General features: G+C 32.4%; 1 protein-coding gene across 1 annotated transcript; it reads right to left on the minus strand.

The window, feature by feature from the left end:
- Positions 1-9,105: 9,105 nt before the first annotated feature.
- On the minus strand, positions 9,106-17,496 carry LOC134698067 (heat shock 70 kDa protein 12A-like). Its single transcript, XM_063560357.1, has 3 exons — positions 17,293-17,496; positions 10,523-10,679; positions 9,106-10,115 (listed from the first exon to the last, which is right to left on the minus strand). The coding sequence occupies exons 1-3, from the start codon at positions 17,494-17,496 to the stop codon at positions 9,106-9,108; spliced, it is 1,371 nt and encodes a 456-aa protein (XP_063416427.1).
- Positions 17,497-24,432: the final 6,936 nt, after the last annotated feature.

The following is a 24,432-nucleotide window of genomic DNA, read 5'->3' on the forward strand; positions in this document are numbered from 1 at the left end:
GTAATCTATTTTGCTTTTCAGGGGCTTTAAACAACGGTATCAATAGTCGGTCAACGCTGAATTTCTGAGTTCAGCACAGGGGAGGTACGTATTATTTGTCTAGGATTGTTAAACGCCAATCACACAGTCAATCTCACTCGATTTATTAAGGCTTTAAGATATGATGATTTCGTTCTTTTCATTTTGTAAACAGTCAAGGTTATCCATTTTCAGTAGAATAAACCGCTCTTTTGATATAATTTTATTTTCAATCTTCAACAGAAGGAAGTATTTTATCAATAGGACCTAAGTCACATGGTGCAAATCATGTGAATATATAATGTTAGATGTTGCCATTTAGATTTGGAATGCGTAGCTTAGTATATGATGCACATACTTGACTTGATAACTCTAACTTTGACTACATACATGTTAGGCTCTTCCAAAAAATGCATGTTGAATACAATCGTTAATGGTCGAAGAGCAAAAGGCTTACGCGTTTAAAATACAAGTTTCCGGTGAGTGATTGACATGTTGAATGTTCTGTGCCACGAGCAACGCGGTGGATTCAACTAAGAAAAGAAGATCTTGTAACTTTCCAGGGACACCATCGTCAAATCCCTAACTTTGGATTTCTTTTCTTTTTTGTATTTCTGATGATTATTTTAGGGATAATATTAAACTATTTACACGTTTAGAGACCAGTGCAACAACAATAAGGGGTCTTGGTAGGTCTTGGTAGGTCTGTTTAAATTTTCTATCCTTATCCCAAAATCCCTCATTTTCTAGTGATAATCAAAATATCGCCCTCGAGAACTTAGATTTTGTATCATTTTGTAGTAGCATTCGAAATCTGACACCATTGAAACTAGTCAATTTACATTTATCGTTTTATTACAGCAGTAACAAAATGTTGCCCTTGACGCCAATCTATTTATTTGTAGTGGCAGTAAACAATTTCCTTGCAAAAGCAGCCAATTTACCTTGCAAAACCTATATTTTGTAGAATTTGTTATAATGTTACTGTCTTGAATATGCAGGTATTTGGTGCTGGACATAAAGAAGCAAAATTCAACCAATCACATCTCAGCATTAAAAAAAAAAGAGGAAACGTTCTCATTTAATTTGCTATTTGATTGGTTGATATTTACACTACCTTATTTTGTCAGATTTTATGAAGTTCCTCATTTTGAAATGACCTTTTATTAGATTTTCGTTATTACTATATGTTTAAAATCTTTACACCCAATATCATGTGATAAAATCTATTTTAGTCTAAATGAATTATTCTTATGAATCGATCCTTGTTCCTTTTGTGAATTTCCACGAATTCACTATCAACATATTTTCAGAGAAATGTGGTATCATTATTCATGTTGTTTGATTTTAACCTTTTAAATTATTATCTAGTTAATATTTGTATAAATAATTCATGACCGCTTTTAAAAGGTAAGAATTACTTAAAAAATTTAAACCAAATTTGTTTTTCATGCAATAAATATTGTATCCATATGAGGCTTTGTAAATTTAAACTATAACTTTCAACTTCTAAACTTTTTCTGTATTTTTCTGCTTAATTCAAATTCTGGTATCATAATTTCTTTTGTCAAATATACAGATGTTGCTTCATTTGAATAATATCTTTGGGTATTTATATCTTTATCTGAAACCAAAATAATTTGTGAACCGTCATAGTAGTATCTGTAGATGTGGTGTGTTTGCCTTGAGGAAATATGATTATTTGAATGATCACAGGTGGAGTCAAACCAAAGACTCTAACATCATGAACATTGGTGTACGTTGCATCTTATATTAAGAATAAAGACTGAACACCCAGTATTGAAATAAACTATGCTGGTTGAGAACTGTAAAAGAGGGACGAAAGATACCAGAGGGACAGTCAAACTCATAAATCGAAAATAAACTGACAACGCCATGACTAAAAATGAAAAAGACAACATTACACATAAATAAAGACAACATTAGTATACTGCTGTTCGAATTCGATTGAGAGAAAATTAATCCGGGTTCTCAAACGAGGGAAAGACATCAAACATAAGAGAAAAGCAACAGAAAAACACATATCTACAACAAAGACAAACACCAACATATAGAAACAAACTATATTATAACAACTTTCATATTCCTGACTTGGAACAGGACATTTCAAGAACAAAATATGGGTTGCACCATGTCTTATGGCTTAAACAAGATAAGGACATTTGCAACACAATTGGTCTTTCTTTGTTTGTAGTGCACTGGATTCCATCAATTTAGTCTTATCGAGTTTGTGTATATATATCGTTGTGTTGGCCGCTACTTTGCACGACGGGTTACACATGTAGAGCAGGCTATACATACCCTAACGGAGCTGACCCCAGTGTTTTGGTGGGGTTCGTGTTGCTCAATCTGTTTTGACTTTGTTTTGTGTTCTATTGTTTGTCTGTTTGTCCTTTTATTTTGAGTCATGGTGTTTTCTGTTTATATTCGACTTTTGAGTTTGAATGTCCCTCTTATATCATTCGCCTCTCTTTTATCTTAAATGCGTAATATATATATCGTTGCGTTTGCCGCACGAAATTATTATCTTTGTTGTGTATGCCACATGTTTACCACACGAAGTTCATAACTGTTAAATAATGTAATTTGAAATATAAGTATAAATGAAATTATCAATTTTATTGTTTTGTTACAGAAATTAAAAAAAAGATATGGCTCGTAAATATATTAAATGCGTTGTGGTTTGCTATGGACTAAAAGACGATATTAATGTTTCACAAATATTTAATAACAAGGATGACGCAAAACGTTTGTTTGAGAGCTCCAAAAAGGATGGATGGCTTTATGTACTAAATTACAGCAGAAATGAAGAATTAGAAACTGAAGATATGATTGATGGTGAATTTGGAGATATTAAGCATCGAAATGTTGCAGTGGAAATGGCTACAACGGAATTCGCAGAGGATCAAGGACATTTTCAATACTGATTAGATTAAAATTATCATTTACATTTTTTTGTGTATGTTTACATGATTGTTGCATGTTTTTTATTTGATTTATGATTTTTTTGTGTGTGTGTCATAATTAAGGATACTATGTTAATATGTTGACTGCAATTTATTACTAAACATAAACAATTATTCATAGAGAAATCCTTTAAGGATTAACTCGCTGAATGTGAATTCGCATTGCTGTGCGTCGTGTTTCGTTTTTTTATACATTCAGCATTCATGGATTTATTTTTTTGGTGTTTCTGTGAGATAATCTGGTTGTGTTATCGTTTGTAATCTAAATATTAAATGATAATGTTTTCCATTGTCATGAAAATTATTTGAACGAATATTGTTAAATAATTGTTTTAAGTTCGAGATTGCCTGTTAGTTACGTAAGCGCTTCACTGTTTTTGATATCCTGTGGTGGTTGTTGTTGTTCTGTGGTTTGCCTGTTGTGTCGACTTTTATATAATTTTAATGTACGATTCTCTGTAATAAATATTATTACTTGTATATGTAGTATTTGGTATTTTTATCTATCTGATGAGTTAAGCCTTTTTCAACTGATTTGTATTTTTTGAATATTTGTTGTGCTGTTATACCACTGTCCTAGTTTAGGGGAAGGTTTGGGATCCCGCTAACAAGTTCGATCTCGCCACATTCTGTATGTGAGTATCTGTACCAAGTCAGGAACCGGTAATTCAGTGGTTGTCGTTTGTTTATGTGTTATATATATTTGTTTTTCATTCATTTTTGATACATTAATAAGACCGTCAGTTCTCTCGTTTGAATTGTTTTACATTGTCATTGTGGGAACTTTTATAGCTGACTATGCGTAATGGGCTTAGCTCATTGTTGAAGTCTGTATGGTGACCTATAGTTGTTAATTTTTTTGTCCTTTAGTCTCTTGTGGAGAGTTGTCGCATTGGCTATCATACCACATCTTCTTTTTTTATATTTCCGTGTGTTTGTGCTATATTGCTGTCGCATATTGTTATAGCGATATTTGTTATATTGTCATAAAGCGGAAGGTTTGATATAGGTGTCATACCACCAATTAAAAGTCCCTATCTGTTCAACCAAATTTACAATTTTCACAGCTTTCTAAATATTTTACCTTAGGTTTCACTTCATAGAAACCAGGTATATCCTGAATTGCACATGTATCAGCTTTCCACATGCCAATTTTCAACAGGTATTTAAAATCATATAAACAAGATTAGGTCTTCAAAATAGAGGTACCACTAAAAATAACCCCTGGTTTTCTGGAAATCTTAAATTAGTATACTATGGAGTGCAATAATCCTCAATTTTGAATGCAAACTCATAAACATGAAAATTTTAGCTCAAAATGGTCTTAATATATTTCTCTTTCACCAAAATTGTCATTTCTGCCAATTTGTTGGTTAGTTTAAGTAAACAGTGACATCAAATGCACTATTTGTTGTCCGAGTAGGCCTACTTTCACATACGTTCTAAATTTGAGGGAGAAATTGGTAGTATGACACCTATACCATGAAACCAGGTTCAAACCACCATTTGTTTTTTAAATGTTCTGTACCAATTCAGGAGTATAGTAGTTATTATCGAATAGTTCGTTTCCATGTATTTTGTTGTTTATATTTGTTACACTTTGGTGGTCCTTTGTTTTCCCTCTAATAGAGGATGTGTTTCCCTCAGTTCTGGTTTGTAGCCCGGTTTTTTTTTCTAAATCGATTTATGACTTGTGTTTTATAAACAGTGGATACCTTCTATTACCATTATTCATATAAATTAATATTTTTCTTATAAAGGGAATGGTATTTCACCCTTTGTTAAAAAATTAAATCAAGAAGAAGTGTTTCGACACTTCTCAGATTACTTGTTATAATGTAACCAGCCGAAACTGTATATCACTAGGGAACTATATATTTAGACAAAACATAGTCGTCCATATTGAAACCTGCAACATATGTTTATATATTTTAAAGTTTTAGTCGCAAAACATTTGTATATGTATGATGTATATGAGTAAACCGATCTTCAAAGGAAGAATTTTTGAATAATAGAAAAATTAGCAGATATGGTATTGGTACCAATGAACTTGTTTATGATAAATAATATTGCCGAATCTTATAATATAATATAATACAATAAAAGCCTGGTACCTTTGATTATTATTTATAACAATGGTTCGATGCAACTGCTGGTGGATGTTTCGTTCGAGAGGGTACAATGTATTACCAGTCAAGTAGTCAGCACATCAATATATATGTTCATTCTTCTAAATTTTCCGTTTACAAAGGTATATCTTTTTGGAAATACTAAGGATTTTTTTTCATCGTATTTGGCACAAGTTTTGGGAACGTAAGCTCCTCAATGGCTTACAACTTTGTACTTGTTTGACTTCACAACTTTTTTTTTATCTATGCGTCACTGGTAAGTCTTACGTAGACGAAACGCACGTCTGTTGTATTCATTGCATTAGCCTGGTACCTTTGATTCATGCGTTAATTGTATAGATTCCGTGTTTGAGGTTCATGTGGACCCTATGGGTAAAATGGCCGTAGTTTCACCTCAAAACTTTCTCTGAGAACATACAAACCTGTGCATCTGGAAAAGTTTTAAGGCATAGCATGCCCTAGATAAATAGAATTCAAATGCATTGTATGATTAAAAAAAATCATAACTTAAGGTTCCACTAAAGTCAAAATATAGGACACTTCATAAACATCTAAACTTTGTCTGTATTTGTCAACCTATAATGAATAAAGTCATAAACTATGAGAACATATGTTCATTTAAACATACTTAACATATACACACTTTGTAAATTGTAAATAAACTTGAAATTGTTATGTTGTGGTCAAACCGGTTCTTGGGGTGAACACTAAATTTTCAAAAAAATCTGGAGGCCTGCAAGACGACTTAATTTGCTTAAAATTGGTATGGACGAATACTGTTACATGCAATGCAGGGCAAGCTCATGTTGATCTGTCACATACATATGTTTTAATGGCATATTTGTCCAATTTCTGTATTATACCTTCAATATTCGTTCACTTAGATAAATGAAATTCACTGAAACTCGAAATCAATACATTTAAAAAAAGTTAACATGAGCTTGCCCTGCATTACATGTAGCAGTATTCGTCCATACCAATTTCAAGTAAATAAAGTCGTCTTGCAGACCTCCAGATTTTTTTGAAAATTGTGAGGTGAAAATACGGCCATTTTAGCCATAGGGTCCACATAAACCTTAAGTTTTTGATTGTGCCATTTGGTTAGGGACTCTCCGTTTTTTAATTTTTCTCTGAGTTCAGTATTTTTGGTGTTGCTTGATACTTATACATTCCGCCATTGTGTTTTTTGTGCTATGGTCATTTGTATCTTTCATTTATGCTTTGTCGTTTTGTCATTCTTGTTGTTGACAGTTTTTAAAAGTGACAATGTTGACTGCTGAAGCTCTATATTCGACATTTTGACATTTTTCTTTTGATGTCTGTTTTTTTTCACATACTGTTGTAAATATAATGAAATGATATAGCTATACATAAGGATAAATATACTATTTTCTACATAAGGAAATGTATGTTTCAAATCAGGAATATGACAATACTGTCATATTTTGTATTGCGTGCGTGTTGTTTAGGTAGGAATTTTACCCTGCCACATCCGAATTTTGTTTTTGATACATGTGTTTCTGCTTTGATCCGATATGGTTTTATTCCTTTCCTACTGTTTGTTTTATAGCTTGCTCGTATGTTATGCTCTAACACCACTATTACGTGTAATGAGAGGATTGACTCACTCACAAGCATATTTAACCCGCCATATTTTGTACGTGCCTGTCCCAAGTTAGGTGCCTGCAGTTCAGTTGATGTCTGTTATATATTTATTTTATGTAAATTATTTTGGCAATTGACAATGATGGTTAGTTGAAAACAAAACTTTACGACAAAAGAGATGATTTCAGCTTTCCCATTGTGAACTTTTCATTTCGAAATAGCAACATTTAAGCAGCACCTGCATACGGGGTATATATCTCCCAATTGATACGATATTCCTGTCCTTGCATTTCCTATCATGATTTGCTTGATAGAGGGTTGCTGCTCACAAGGAAGCTATTAAACTAAGAGTTCCAATTGTGAAGTTGAAATCATCCCTTCGTCAATGTACGGACACCATCACGAGTTGGTTGACCGTTATGGAATAATCGTTTCACAAATGATATCGGATATGTTCCTTACGTCGTAACTACAATCCCATTTCCTTTCATAACTGGGACCTACCGAATTAGACTATTTACCGGATTTGTTTTAATATAAGCAATACGACGGGTGCCACATGTGGAGCAGGATCTGCGCACCCTTCCAGAGCTCCTGAGATCAACCTTACTTTTTTAATGGGGTTCGTGTTGTTTACTTTTTAGTTTTCTATGTTGCGGTAATATAGTTTGTCTGTTTGTCTTTCATTTTTTAGCCTTGGCGTTGTCAGTCTATTTTCGATTTATGTGTTTGACTGGCCCTTTTGTATCTTCGCCCCTCTTTTATGCAAGTAGTTTCTGAATTAAATTGTTCCATATCCTTTAAGTCGGATCCTTGTACACAATTCGAAATGGGGAATGTGACAAAGAGACAACATAGCTGACCATAGTTGTAGTCTTAACAGTTCTAAATTATATCTAAATAAATATCTTAGAAAAGCTTCATTTCTGATGTAGATTTTTTTTGGCTTATACATTTTCAACTTAGATTTGTTCGGTGTAAAGACTTGACTTGTATTCATTTAAAAATGCCAAATCCCACCATTTTACCATCGAATCTATAAATAACAAATGAGTTGTTACCGATTTGATTAATTTTACGACTTATTCAACTGTGGCGAGGAACCTCTCTTCCCTCCGGACCAACTTTGACCCTAGTTTGTTTTTAAAAAAAAATGTTGCTCAATCTTTCTTTTTTCTGGACTGTTACCTGGGATATCGTTTTTCTTTTTTCCCATGATTTTAACCTTGCTGTTGACAGTATTTAATTACCTTATTGATTTAATGCTGTTCGGTGTGAGTCAAGGCACCACGATGAAGGCCGTACCTTGACCTGTTATGGTTTACTTATATAAATTGTTACTTGGTTGGAGAGTTGTCTCATTGTTACTCATATCACATCTTCCTATATCTATCTTCTGATTTTTTTAAATCAAGAATATTTGTTAACATATTTTTTATAATTTGTGACATGTTATCAGAGGGAAAATGAAGTAATTCTTAATCATGCGTTAAAACACAAATACGAGTAGTGTGTGTTTGTTATAGGAACCTGCTCACACTTGATATATAAAAATTGAACGATAACGGATGATTGGTTGTGCTACACATTTTTATTGCAGAAATTCAAAAAGTTAAATAAAAGCAAAGGCATTTAATACAAATGCAAACACGATGAAAATAGATTTTTTTGTAAAGAAAAAACATACATAATGATTGACTTTGAAAAGAAACATTTACTGTTGACTATTTAACATCATTTTTCTTAATGTTTACTGCGTATTTATATTAGGGCAAACAAATGTCATTCACGAGATTTTCTGAAAGATTAACGTAATGTGTTTTTTTTAATCATGAACCCTATTTCAAAGAAAAAATAGAAAACAAATTAAACAAATTCTATTTTATGTCGACTCAATTATTCTAAATGTATCCTCTCGATTCATATCCATGTTCTCTTTATAAATCCTGATGAAAACCTGGAAACTAGAAAACACAATTAATGCTATAACAAACACTATTGAATGTATTAACTTTAGTAACATGGCTTTATGATTATTAGTCTTTACAATTTTGTTAGATTACAAAGTAACTGATATCGCATTGCAACTTATATATCACTTATTAACGATTTTTCCTGCCAGACTTTAATCCCGATGATTTGTCGATGTTCAGTATGATCTCATTAGATTGTCATGAAATCTCATTGTAATAATGGAGAATATGTTGTATATACAGACTCAAGGAAAATACCCCTTGTAAGCATTACATTTATATTTCATTACTCTTGATTATATATTTTTAATATTTCTAAGTAAAAATCTGTTTAAGTAGAGTTCTACACCATTTTTATACAAATATCCGGATTTACATTTTCAAAAACAATAGTTACTCAAAATATTGAATAATTCCCTCAAAATGTAAATTGGTATTTTCGTCTTCTGCCATAACCCTGAACTCTGTTTCGTCATACCAGAGTGAAACTGCAAATGTTGTAGGTTTGCGTAGTTGTGGAAGTTTGAACTTGATAGTTCCAATCTTTGTAAAATCGTTGATGTTGATCTCGTGTTCCGGGTTATCGCTCTTGGTTATATATAATTCAATGGAGTCCAGTTGGGTACTGTCATCAACTTGGATCTTGCAGCCTTCGACGTATTTCCCGACATCCATTCTTCTTCCTTTCTCAATAAGGAGATGAAAGATTTTCTTGTTTCGGACATTTCCTAGCAATAGATTTCGATCACCAGGATCAACTGAAGCTCTTATTCCTAGACCGTAGTTGTATTTAGCGACACGCCCAGTAATTGGTTCCTTGGAATGACCACATATAACAGCACCAGTCAGCACAACAATTTCGGGGTTCTGGGGAATTATCAATTTTAATTTCTGAGCAAACTCTTTTTTGAAGGCGGTCTGTACTGTTGGCGACGAAGCATATCCACCGATAAGTAGTATTTCGGAAACTTCAGTCGCGTCTTCTAACAAACCAACTATATGATTGGTTATGTCAGATATGCATTTACTGAAAATGTACTTCATCATTTCCTGGGAAAAAAGTAAATATGGTTTTTCTTTGCTTATTACGATGTTGTTTCCGGATTTGCACGTTAAATTCTCAACGTTAATCTGCTTCTGTAAAAACTCTGGCAATCTCATAATAAAGTCATCCTCGTCGTCATAATATCTTTTCGCAGATTCAATTTCAGAAAGTAATTCCAAATAAGAACTCATTTCCTCGGACTGCAATCTTTTCATTTGCTGCCCACATATTTCATTCAGCACATCTACGATTTTCTTATTGATGGTTTCACCACCCCATTTACCCCCGGACGCTTTACTGATTTCCCTCATTTTTCCAGATTCTAAAACTTCGGATACCGTTATATCTACAGTTCCACCTAAAATAAATAAATTGTCAAATAAATGAGTTAAGAAATTTAAGAGAAAAATTAACAAAACACAACACGAAAAAAAAAAGATTGAAGATTACAAATTTACCCGGGAGCTGTGCCATTTTCTAGGTACATTTTGTTCCTCTAATGAATATCGTCATGTTTCCACATGGGTTCTATGACTTGTTGATTTTGATTGTTTTATTAATGTCTTGATAGTTTGTTTCAAGCTTTCTGATTGTTTAAAAAAACATTCTGATTAATTGCTGATACAATTATGATTTTACTTTTCACCTAAAAATCACACAATAATTTATGGTTCCAGGAAGTGTGGGCAAAAAAACAAAAATAGAAATTGAATGATTTTGACAATTTGTTCATTTTGTTCATTTGAAAAGTATCAACATAAATACCTCCAAGGTCGACAACCATGAACTTTGAACCAGGCCTAAAAGAATGCAATGATGAATTCATTTTATCTTTATTTTTTATTAACTCTTCATTTCTGCAATAAACTGCAGCACATTCTGGTTCAAGAGCAAGTGACAAGTTGTCCATGTCTATTCCTGCCTAAAAGTACAAAAAAGATAAATCGTAAACGGTATATTGATTAGTTCAATAAGATATTTGTGTTTTAGAAAAAAATAATACTAACTGAATATATAAATATATATTTATTTCTTACGAAATAATTTTACCATGCCATGCTCTTTGCTCATTTTAACATGGGTAAACAATATATTTGTCAATATCTTTGTTTCAAGCTTTAAAATGTTGACAAATATAATGCTTCCCATATTAAATTAAAAATAAATATAAAAGAGAAGAAGTAGTATGATTGCCAATGACACAACTCTCGACAAGAGACCAAAATGACACAGAAATTAACATCTATAGGACACCGTACGGCCTTCCAAAATTAGCAAAGTCCATACCGCATAGTCAGCTATAAAAGGCCCGAAATGACGATGTTAAACAATTCAAACGAGAAAACAAACGGAATTATATGAATAAAACTAGAGGCTCTAAAGAGCCTGTGTCGCTCACCTTGGTCTATGTGAATATAATGTGCATATCATAAACAAAGGACACAGTTGGATTCATGACAAAATTGTGTTTAGGTAATGGTGATGTGTTTGTAGATTTTACTTTATTGAACATTCTTGCTGCTTACATTTATCTATATATATATTAAACTTGGCCCAATAGTTGAAGTATTCTGCCAAAATTTACAAAATTTACAAAATATAGGAAAATTTTAAAAAATTGACTATAAAGGGCAATATCTCCTTAAGGGGTCAATTCACAATTTTGATCATACTGACTAAATGTAGGTCTTACTTTGCTGTACATTATTGTTGTTAACAGTTCATCTGTATCTATAATCATATTTAAGATAATAACCAAAAGCTGCAAAATTTTCTTTAAATTACCAATTCAGTGACAGCAACCCAACACGGGGTTGTTTGATTCATCTGAAAATTTCAGAGCAAATAGATTTTGACCTGATAAACTTTATCCAGGTCAAATTTGCTCTAAACGCTTTGGTTTCAGAGATATAGACCAACATCTACATTTTACCCCTATGTTTTATTTTTAGACATAATTGCCATTTCAGTTGATTGGCCGGGTCACCGGACACATTCTTTAAACTAGATACTCCAATGATAATTGTGGCCAAGTTTTGTTAAATTGGCCCAGTAGTTTCCGAGGAGAAGATTTATGTAAAAGTTTACGGACACAGAAAGCAGGACGACGGACGCCAAGTGATGAGAAAAGCTCAATTGGCCCTTCGGGCCAAATGAGATAAAAATGAACGAAAAACAAATATGTAATACAAAAATAAACGACAACCACTGATTAATAGGCACCTTACTTGGGACAGGCACGTGCATACATAATGTGGCTGGGTTAACTATGTTTTTGTGATTCTAACCATCCCCTAACCTGGGACAGTGGTATAAAAGTACAGCATAAGAACGAACTATAAAAATCATTTGAGAAAGGCTTAAGTCATCAGATGGGCAAAAATATAAGTGGACGTGACAGGGTATTTGTACATCCCAATAACAAAAAGACACTAGGAAGAGATCTGAGAGTATTTGCCAGCTAGTTCAAAGCCGCAAATAATAAAAACATCATGCATCTAAGACTAAATTATCAATCCGTGGCATGATATCATTTTTTTTATTTTGAAAGAAAAATTATGAACTTTTGTACTTCGAAGCGAAGCTAATCCCATGTTAAAAGTGCATCAATTTGGATTTGATTAAGTCAAAGTATTAAAAACAATTCAACCGTTTCACCATAAACTAGAAAACCGTTGTTTTTTCCTATTTGAATGGTTTTCTACTAGTCGTTTTTCGGTCTCTTAAATGTTGTCTGCTGTATCCCTGTTTTTGGCATTTGTACCGATTGTGTCTGAATGTTGTCACTCATAGTTGTCAATATAAGGAAATTGTATGCGACTGTCATACGAATGAGAGGTTAAACATGCTATACACCGGATCAAATCCACAAATATTTACTTCAGAAAATGCCTTTACCAATAAAGGCAACAGTAGTATACCGCTGTTCAAAACTCATAAATCCATGGACAAAAAACAAAATCGGGGTAACAAACTAAAACCGAGGGAAACGCATTAAATATAAGAGGAGAACAACGACACAACACCGAAACGCAACACACACAGAAACGGACCAAGCATCAGACAAAACACCACGAGAATAACACATATAACATGAAAACCAAATACATGAATTTGGGATAGACAAGTACCGTGCCACTTCTTATCTCAATATCTCAAAAATAAGAGAAAACACAAACGACTCAACGTTAAAATGCAACACACACAAAAACGAATAATAATATAAAAATGGCCATCTTCCTGACTTGGTACAGGACACTTTTAAAGGGGAGTAAAAGTGGTGGGTTGAACCTGTTTTTTTGCATGCCAAATCTCGCACTTTCATGGCAAAGTTAAATATAACATTGAAATGACAACATAATATTACAGGACTACAATACAAATAAATAGGAGAACATACACAGCCAAATTTTGCTCACGTGAATTTCACGTGAATCTCATTTCACGTGAATTTCACATGAATTTCACATGAAATTCACGTGAATTTCACATGAATTTCACGTGAAGTGATTTCACGTGAAATTCACGTTAACTTTTCACGTGAATTTCATGTGAAGAGATTTCACGTGAAATTCACAATAAATTTTCACATGAATTTCATGTGAAATTATTTCACATGAATTTCACGTAAAATTTTCACGTGAATTTCACGTGAAAAAATATAAATGGTTTCTAAGTTATAAAAAATTAAATGAAAATCAAAAATTTTGTCAACATCTCATACCTTGTATTTATGTATCATATATTTGCTTGGAATCTCAATTTAATTTAAAAATTTATATTTTCACGTGAAAAATGGTCTAGATATATTTCTCTTTCACCAAAAGTTTCATTTCTGCAAATTTGTTGATTAGTTTAAGTAAACAAGGACATCAAACACGCTATTTTCTTTGTCAAGAGTAGGGCTACTTTTACATACATTCTAAATTGAAGGGAGTAATTGGTAGTCTGGCACCATAAGGTCACACTTAAAAATATTTAGGTTTGCCCAAACCCTACCCAAGGTTGAGATAGTGAGTAGGTAGGTAGGCATTTTCTTTTTTTTTTTCAAAAAAAGAAATTGAAGTATCAGATGTTTATTAGTCTTCATGGCTATTTGATTAAAAAAAAACTTCTTCAAATCAGGACAATAAAAGAATTTGAGTAGGCAGCTTTTTTCTGGGTAGGTACTTTTGGGCAAACAAACCTATTATTTATTATGGCCTAAAATGTCCTGAAACTGGGTTTGAGAGTTTGTGGGAAATACTGGATAAACCCAGGTTTTACTGTCAAAATTTTACTGGGTAAATCACCATAAAATCACCAATTTATCATGTCAGAGCTTAAAATACAATACAGTTTTCTCCTGATTATAAGTTTGGTAAATTATTGGAGATTAAATTGATGTTACCTTTTTTGCTGGACTACAATACAGAAATAAACATTACATGCTGATTTTGTTATATTACAGGAACTGTAGGAAGTATTCCAAAGTCTGATTGCAAAGTATGCATTACAGGATTCTATCATTGGAGCAACATCTTAGGAGGATAAGTGGAAATGTATGAAGGAATCCTTGGGTACAAATATCAATTATATGCAGAAGTGGACTCTTAAACTTTATTAACAGACATGGTAGTCAAGAAATTTATACCATTACCAACTGGAATTAACTATTGTGTTTATTTTTTCAACCATAAGTACTTTCAGAATACAATCATGACAATACAATTCAAAATCAGATTATTGCGTGAACATACAAAAATGTACAAGTTACATTTAAAAAAAATGAAAATGCATATATCATGTACACGATGTATTGAAAATGAATTTTATATAAAAAATGAAGTAACAAAAATGTTTAGCTTTATATTGTGCAGCCAAACTTTGAAATCTTTAAATGGTATATAGATGCCTGTTATTTGTCAACATTTTGCCTTCACCTTAAGATCAGTGTCAAATGAGAAAACTATTTTGCATATATGAAAAAAGAAGTAGATGGTTGTAAATTAGAGACTTTCAATTTGGTACATTTGTATATCAGCTAGCCTTTGTTTCATAGAACTTTCTATTTTATTTTATTAGTACAATGAGATATGAGGTATACACAGCTACTTTTGTATAGGTACTATTTCTGTACTAAAAATATGTAGTACTGGAAATTTACTTTTAATTTTTAGCACTATTTCTTTACTTTAAAATTATTGTAATATCTGGGTACTTGTATTTTACAGTACTTGATTTGTACTAAATATTTTGGTACAGACATGATACAATATTCCATGTTTGAAAATCATAATTTTAAGAGATTTGAAATAGAAAAACTTTCAAAATGCTGAAAATGTAACAGTAATAACCAAAAATCTGTAGTACCTAAATTTCCAGTACAAATTAAAATACAGGTACGTAAATATTATAATAATTTTAAAGTAATAAAATAGTACCGAATTTTAAAAGTAAATTTCCAGTACTACATATTTTTAGTACAGAAATAGTACCTATGCAAAAGTAGCTGTGTTTATCAATCTGATTATCAGACAGCAATAACACAACAAAAACACCCGAAAGGCATTTAGCTATAGGTGCTAACATGCAGTCCTCAACAAAAGCCAGGTGTCTAAAAGATAGGCCATGATATATTGAATTGACCAGAGACTATAAACAATTACAATATGAGTCAAAATAGAGCTGCCATCAAAACCAAATTCTTTAAATAATTTTCTTTTAATAAATATGAGAGTATAGACAACCACTGAAAAGGTTTCTGACTATAAATGGGTACATGAATTTGTGGTGAGGTGAACTAGTTATTTCTTCAAAACCATATACAAAATTTGGCATCTTTCGCAAATAGTTCTTATCCAGAATATGATTAGTTTGTATCATAACTGATGACCACATATTATGACTTTACATATATGTATACATTTGAACATGATATAAATCGTTTCTAATGTTATAGTACATGTAGTACATCAGTGCAAATATCTTCTTTAAATGGCCACAATCCATAAATCATTTACAGTTTTGTTTTAGACAAAAAAAAATGTGGATACAAAGAAAATAAAATAGAATGGAAGCATGAACACATGACCAAGAAGAAAAATGTTCATGCTTATATATGTATCAAAACAGAATTTGTATTAGATTAGAATTGACTTGCATGAAGAAGCTCAAATCCTGTGAAATTTGTGTTATTACGGCTGAATTCACTTTAATTTCATTTAAAAAGAAGAAGCTCGGTTCATGTTAATTTCACGTGAAAAGTTCACGTGAATTTCACGTGAAGGCTCAATTCACGTGAATTTCACATGAAAAATTTAACGTGAATTTCACGTGAATCAGATATTTCACGTGAAATTCACGTAAATTTTTCATGTGAAATTCACGTGAAATATTTCACGTGAATTACGCGTATAAGCTCGATTAACGTGAAATTCACGTGATTTTTTTCACGTGAAATTTATGTTAATTTCACGTTAATTTCACGTGAACAAAATTTGCCTGTGTATTAGACAAAGAAAAACATGATTAATAGATAACAAAAAGCATCAGGTTTAAAAGTCAATACGCCAAAAACGCGCCTTGTCCACACGTCAGGAATATGACAACTATTGTCCGTTTAACTTTTTTATAGCTTGATTTGTATGTGCCCAGGCTCCATGTTGAAGACCATACTATTATCGATATGTATAATGGTTTACTTTTACAAATTGTAACTTGGATGAAGTGTGGTATCATTGGCACTCATACTACACATTCTTATATCTAGATACATTCAAAATTATTTAATTAACTTCTTAGCTAGTATCACCACAACATATGCCCATTTGGTTTCCGGTATTGATCAACACACAGCTGACGTTGCAATTTTAAATATGACGTCAATTCTCTTCCAGTCCAGTTTTATGTTACTGAGACAGGATTTTGTTCACAAAGCTTAAGAAAAACGTCATATTTATTACAGTTTGCATTTACTGCTCCTTTCTGGGGTTATCGCAATTAACTATGCACCAAATTACAAAGATTTGAAGACCTCAAATGCAAAAGAACAGTAGAAAATGATCAGTTATATGACGTAAAAAGTGAAAATAATACCGAAAATCATCGAAGGTACGAATAAGGGAGTTGGAAAGTGTATCAATGAAATTTTGTCGAAAGGGGTAAATTAAAATTCATGCCAGCAGAGACCACAGACCAGAAGGCTTTTGGTTTTTGTTGTCGTTGATTTATTATCAATGCCAACCACTTTACAGCTATATACGAATGTACAAGTAAGTTGAAACAAATGTGACTATGAAAGGTACATTTATATAAAAAGGTATACATCAATTTAGATTAAATTTTCTTATTATTCAGAGCTAGTTAGATATTTTTTTCTAATTTTCGTGTAATTTTCACATGTTTTGATCGGTTGGACACTGTTTGTTATTTCTGTATGTTTTAAATCGGAGATTAGATCGTGAGTGTCATTTCCGATTGCATTACCATATTATAATTTAAACATTAATGTTTACATTACAGTGATTTTATGTCAAAAATTAAAAATTTAGTACCTTTTCAGCTGCTTTAATCATAAACTGTCGGGCTTGCTCGCTCCAAATGGCAGGTACCGTTAAAACCCAATATATATCAACATCTTCAATATCTTTGTTCATATGCTTTATTCTGTATGTTGCTTTTTCTTTAATGTGTTCAATACAAGCAGCAATTACAGTAATACAACTCTTTTCTTTTCCATCTATTGTACGCAGTTTCATACTTTTTGAAAGCTATAAGAAAACATATATAAAACAATTAGCCGTCCTACTAGTACTATATTTGTAATAAGTGCGTTTTGCATAATTATGGGTGTTGAATTATTGTCTTGCTTTTAGTAAGCCAGAACAACTATTTTCACAAATCTTCTTTTGAAAGAGGAAAGAGAGCTGCAATTGTTGTCAGTGACTTAACATTTCTATTACTTTTATCCCTGGGCATTAAAATAACTTCCACATTTTTAGCTCACCTGGCCCAAAGGGCCAAGTGAGCTTTTCTCATCACTTGGCGTCCGTCGTCGTCGTCGTCCTGCGTCCGGTGTTAACTTTTACAAAAATCTTCTCCTCTGAAACTACTGGGCCAAATTTGACCAAACTTGGCCACAATCATCATTGGGGTATCTAGTTTAAAAATTGTGTCCGGTGACCCGGCCAACCAACCAAGATGGCCACCATGGCTAAAAATAGAACATAGGGGTAAAATACAGTTTTTGGCTAATAACTCAAAAACCAAAGCATTTAGAGAAAATCTGACTTGGGTAAAATTGTTTATCAGGTCAAGTTCTATCTGCCCTGAAATTTTCAGATGAATCTGACATTCCCTTGTTAGGTTGCTGCCCCTGAATTGGTAATTTTAAGGAAATTTTGCTGTTTTTGGTTATTATCTTGAATATTATTTAAGATAGAGATAAACTGTAAACAGCAATGATGTTCAGCAAAGTAAGATCTACAAATAAGTCAACATGACCAAAATGGTCAGTTGACCACTTTAGGAGTTATTGCCCTTTAAAGTCAATTTTTAACCATTTTTAGTAAATCTTAGTATTTTTTTACAAAAATCTTCTCCTCTGAAACTACTGAGCCAAATTAATTGAAACTTGGCCACAATCATCATTAGGGTATCTAGTTTATAAATTGTGTCCAATGACCTGGCAATCAAACCAAGATGGCCACTATGGCTAAAAATAGAACATGGGGTAAAATGCAGTTTTTTGCTTATAACTCAAAAACCAAAGCATTAAGAGCAAATCTGATCGGAAGTAAAATTGTTAATTAGGTCAAGATCTATCTACCCTGCAATTTTCAGATGAATTGGATCATCGGTTGTTAGGTTGCTGCCCCTGAATTGGTAATTTTGAGGAAATTTTGCTGTTTTTCTGTTATTATCTTGAATATTATTATAGATAGAGATAAACTGTAAACAGCAATAATGTACAACAAAGTAAGAACTAAAAATAAGTCAACATGACCAAAATAGTCAATTGACCCCTAAGGAGTTATTGACCTTCATAGTCAATTTTTAACAATTTTCACAAAATTTGTAGATTTTCACCAACATTTTCCACAGAAACTACTGTTACAGATAGAGATAATTGTAAGCAGCAAAATTGTTTAGTAAAGTTAGATCTACAAACACATCACCATCACTAAAACACAATTTTGTCATGAATCCATCTGTGTACAATGTTTAATATTAACATAGACCAAGGTGAGCGACACAGGCTCTTTAGAGCCTCTAGTTTTACAAATGAGACCACATCATATGTTGTACCACCATATTTGAAAGGTATCCCATTTTAACATACCTTTAAATCATAAAGTTGCATTTTAAAGTTTCTGAAGAAGAATAAATCGTCTGCCTGTCCTTTAAATAATAGCGTCTTATATTTTCTTTCTGCTTGTTCTCCGAATGCTACAAATTCGTCTGCGTTGAAAAGCACTGATGTTTGTGTTTTGTAATATGCTTTCATGTCTAGTTGTATGATCTCAACTCTTAGAGGATTGCTTTCAAACGATGCCTTTGTCGAAAATGCAACACCAGAAAATGTCGTTCCGAAGTCAATTGCTGCAACAACCTGTATAGGTCTGCAAGAAGAAATCGGTGCATTCCGAGATAAATAAACAGTGTTGTTGCTTTTTTATTTTAAGCTAATGGTAATATGATGCAGCCGTGGTTCATAAGTGTTTCTCTTGTCACGTGTTTCATATAGATTATACGGTTGTTTTTTCCGGTTTGAAGGTTTTACACATGTTATTTGTGGGGCCCTTTATAGCTTGCTGTTCGGTGGGAGCGAATGCTTCATGTTGAAATCGTACTTTGACCTATAATAAATTTCTTTCACAAATTATGACTTGAATAGAAAGTTGTCGCAATTACACTCACACCACAGCTTCGTATGTCTATCTAGGAACTTGTAATTCAGTGGTTTTCGTTGGTTGTCAAAAGTGTGTCTTCGTTCCGAAAATGCGTTAACTACAACTCAGTCGATACCCTTCTCGTGAACTGTAAGTTCCAAAGATATCACCAGTCCAATGGCACAAGATTCGATACTGACTTACAAATACTGATATTGTGTAATTGTAATTGGTTGAGTTAAAGGAATATATATATCACTTGTGCAATGCTCTGATTTAATTCTTTTTATTAATTCTTTTTTAAATAAGTTATCTCAAATGTTTGAATTTTCGAATATTATGATCTGAGACATCCCTGAACAGACATTCATTTTGTGAAAGTGCATATCTGTTGCAATTAAATTGTAAGAGGTAATATTATTCCTATAGACTGTTTGCCTTAGATGGTATCTCTGACCAAGTAGCCATTTCTTGTGTTCTTGAATAAAAAAAAATAATAAAAAAAATATTTTGTAATTGAATTTGCACTTATAAATGACAAAATATGACATACACATGATAAAGTATCAGGGAACGGCCTCAAATTTTCGTTCAGATTAAAGGTGATGCGCCGTTAATTATAACACTCAATTCCGTATTCATACATGTACTTGTCACTCCTTGAACATACACGTTGTTGCATTTTAATTCTGAGTTCACACGTAATTCGAATCGATTCGCATTAACTAATTCGAGTTAGTTTAATTCGCATTCGAAACGTTTAACGTCCTAACATCAATTCTAATTCGAATTGGAATACACATCAAATTCGCTTTACTGTCCTAACGACGTTTACTTTTTCTTCGGATTAACAAAAATGTATTTCTAATGCGAATTAGTTAATTCGAATTAGCCAATTTGAATCAATTTGAACTAAAAAGAAGAGTGTGTGAACGCGATTAGCGAATTCGATTCGCATTCGATTCGAATTCAATTCGAATTAAACGTACGTGTGAACGAGGCAATAATATCGATGTGGCTTAAAGAAAAAAGTTAAAGAATGGGAACCTAAAAAAACGTTATAGTTTTCATAAAATGTTGAAATTTTTGAGAAAGTGCGGGCTACAGAAGATTTACGGTATTCACTGTATTTGTCGATGGCCAAATTTTCTGGCTATAGTGGCCAGTTTCTTAATGACGTGATTTTTAGGTAAAATCAACACAGTATACTGCTGTTTTCATAATTGCATGAAATCAAAGTGAGACTTTAGCAGACCATGTTGAGTTTATACAACCAGTCCGAAGGAAGTATGACAGAAAGTCCGGATTTGTTTTGGAAGAATCAAACCTAAGTAGATTAATAATTGTTTTTTATTTGACAAAATTGCAATATTTAGATCACTACGACATAGATGGTTTTCTGGGATCGGCATTCCGAAGCATGCATATTAAACGCAAATTATTGTGAGCACGTTATTTTCGTAAAATATTGTATTTAAAAAAAACAACAAAAAAGAAACATTTTGAATTCAAATACGATACCCAACAAGTCGATATTGATTTTCATTTAATCTTTATAAAACTTTTCTCTTCAGAGACACCTATTTTCATTGTTACTGTGGCAAAAAAGTTTTTTAAATGGCGTTGAAACTATTGTAAGTAATGCTCTTATTTATATCCGTATTTCTATCAAGTCATCATTTTAGAAAATTATTAAGGGCGGCGAAAAAAAAATATGACAAAACTATGGACAGTAACATACGAGACCATGTAACAATTTGTAACTACTGTAATATTAATAAAGATCAAACTAAACGACCCAATACTGCTACCACCTTCACACTTAGACATCAAGATCAAATAAAACCAGTATAAAAGCTTTATTTCTTAAGTTCGGAAATATACATTCCATACCCGTAGGGTTGCGATTCCGCTAAAATTTTTAACCCTTCCACACTCTACGTATATGCCTCTTCAAAATCAGGCTCAGGTAATTCTAGGTTGTCGTTTGTTGATGTGTTACATATTTGTTTTTCGTTATTTTTTTGTACATAAGTTAGACCGTAAGATTATTCGTTTGATTTTTTTTCATGTGGCTTTTGAATATACGGTATATGGGCTTTGTTTATTGTTGAAGGCCATACAGTGATCCAACTTTTTTAATTTCTGTGTCATTTGGGTTCGTCTGGTGAGTTGTCGCATTGGCAATCAAATCACAACTTCTTTCTAATACATTTATCCCGACACATTCTTAAGATGTCAAAAGTCAGATTATCATTGTTTGATATTTATCCAACTGTTTTTCCTAAATGGATCTGTTATAAAATAAGCAGTTATTTTTTTAAATTAATTTGTTGTATATTTCTCATGTGAATCCTTTTATTGACATAAGTCAAATATAAACATAATGCCATGGCTAAAACAGGAAAATCAAACCAACAAATAGCACACAAACTCAACATAGAAAATTAAGACAAAGTAAGACAAACCCCACCAAAAACTAGGGTGCTCTAAAAATTCTTGGAAAAGAAGTACTAAACAAACAAAAATATCAATTGACGATTCAGCATAATTTGTTCTAGTTGTATTGGATTTAAAATTAATGCTGTGGTATCTTGAACATAACTATAAACATCTTACTTTTTTGAAACTTCCAATAATTCTGACATGCGCACAGCCTTTCTTGGTTCTGATGCTGATGCTAATTCTGATGAATAAAAAAAATATATATGACAATTATATGAACATATGCTTTATCAAAATGTTAAGAACAGCTAATTAAGAACAAAAATCTTTCATAAGTAAATAAGAGATGTTTCTTTGTTTTATTTTAATTCACAACGGGTATTTGTTCAAACTTATTCTTGTTTCATCGGTATCAACCTGTACGACTTTTTACAAAGAATCAGCTGAACTTCAGGTGTTATAATTACCCGTCGCTAGGTTTCATAAATTTGCGGCAGTAAAATTTACTTTTTACGAAGATTTAAGGTTAACATTTAATACAGTTATTTCCTTATTATGTTTAATTTATGAGGTATCCGTTTTGGACCGTATTCCTTTTGCTTTCTAGTTAAGCTTGGTAATGCTGTTCGAATCTTCTTTATTCTTTATCGTTTTTTTCCTAAATAGCCTGTTGTAACAATTTTAAAATTAACTCAGACACATATGACTATTAATATATGGCAATATGATACCCTTGATTTCGTCAATGGACTGTCCAGCGGAATTGTCGCATGTGACATCTAATTCAGCTAGTTTGTCTGGCATGTCTGGAAGATCAAAACTACTCTGCAATAATAGTTATCAAAGGTAATAAGTAACACAATCTTAGAACGTATGCTGTTATTTTGAGATGTTTTGTATGATGATGATATGATTGCTGTTTTATTGTTTGTCGTATGTGTTGATCTTGTTTCTGTCACAGTTTATAAACTAAATGCAAGTCAATGATGTTCCACATTATTATTGATCAAAATGTACATAGGTATAGTTTTATTTGCCGACCAAAGTATGCTGTACTTCAATTACTGGTTTGTACTAGCGTGAGCAACACGACGGATACCACACGTGGAGCAAGGATTACTTACCATTTTTGAGCACCTGATATTAACCTAGATTTTGGTGATTTTGGTGTTGATTCGTTCTTAGTTTTTCTAATGTGGTTGTCTGTTGGTATTGTTTTTATTTATAACGTTGTCAGTATAGTTTTCTATTTATGTGTTCGAATGTCCTGCCAGTATCTTTTTGCCTTCTTTTACATAGTGTGATATTAACCATTTCTATTTAATACAATACTAGACGATTGCAGTGTCGTTTCCACATCAGCTGGTGCCATGATATCAGATTTGAAGGTTTCATTTAATTGTTGTATCGGTAATTATTATACTTCCTGTAAGAATGACCTTCTATAGTAAAATTGCTCTTTTTTGCATAGTTTTTAAAATAAATATATAGCGCTAACTGCACTATGCGAAAATAGAGTGCCTTGCTGTTGCAACATACTATTGATTTACACGTCAATCATCTTCAATTTCAAGTGCAAAGACGGAACTAAATTGCTTTGACAGACAAGTGGGTTATGGAATAACCGTTTCACAAATGATATCGGATATTTTCCTTAAGTCGCAACTTCAATCCCCTTCCCTTTGATGAATGTGAAATACCGAATTAGAAAATTTCCCGGATTTGTTATCACATAAGCAATACGATGGGTGCCACATGTGGAGCAGATTTGCTTACCCTTCCGGAACACCTGAGATCACCCCTAGTTTTTGATGGGGTTCGTGTTGTTTATGTTTTATTTTTAATTTTTCATGTCATGTGTACTATTGTTTGTCTGTTTGTTTTTTTCATTTTTAGCAATGGTGTTGTCAGATTATTTTCGATTTATGAGTTTGACTTTCCCTCTGGTATCGTTCGTCTCTCATTGGAATTTATTAGCCTGACAGTTAATCAACTATTACAATTGAACAATAAGGGCTAAAGGCAGGTATCATTTAAATTTTCTGACATTTTAAAATACTGTAGTTTCTGTTTTAACATTTGGTTCTTTGTGTACTCTTGTAAACTGCGGTTGAAGGCAAAATTGTTTGAATACTTTAGAAGTCAAGTGTTATAGATAAATAGTTGTGTTCACAGCACTATTTTTCGTATACGTTAATGAGTACAAGAAAAATGTTAATGAAGATTAAATCGAAGGGGTATGGAGTAAACCTTATTTTGACAAAATCCAAAACAATACCGTGCAATCAAAACTATGACATGATTTGTGTAATTCGTCAATAATGATTTATATTCCAAAGGGTCAAAATCAATCATTTC

The sequence above is a fragment of the Mytilus trossulus genome, chromosome 14 (assembly GCF_036588685.1).
Source record: "Mytilus trossulus isolate FHL-02 chromosome 14, PNRI_Mtr1.1.1.hap1, whole genome shotgun sequence".
In the NCBI taxonomy this organism is placed as follows: Eukaryota; Metazoa; Mollusca; class Bivalvia; order Mytilida; family Mytilidae; genus Mytilus; species Mytilus trossulus.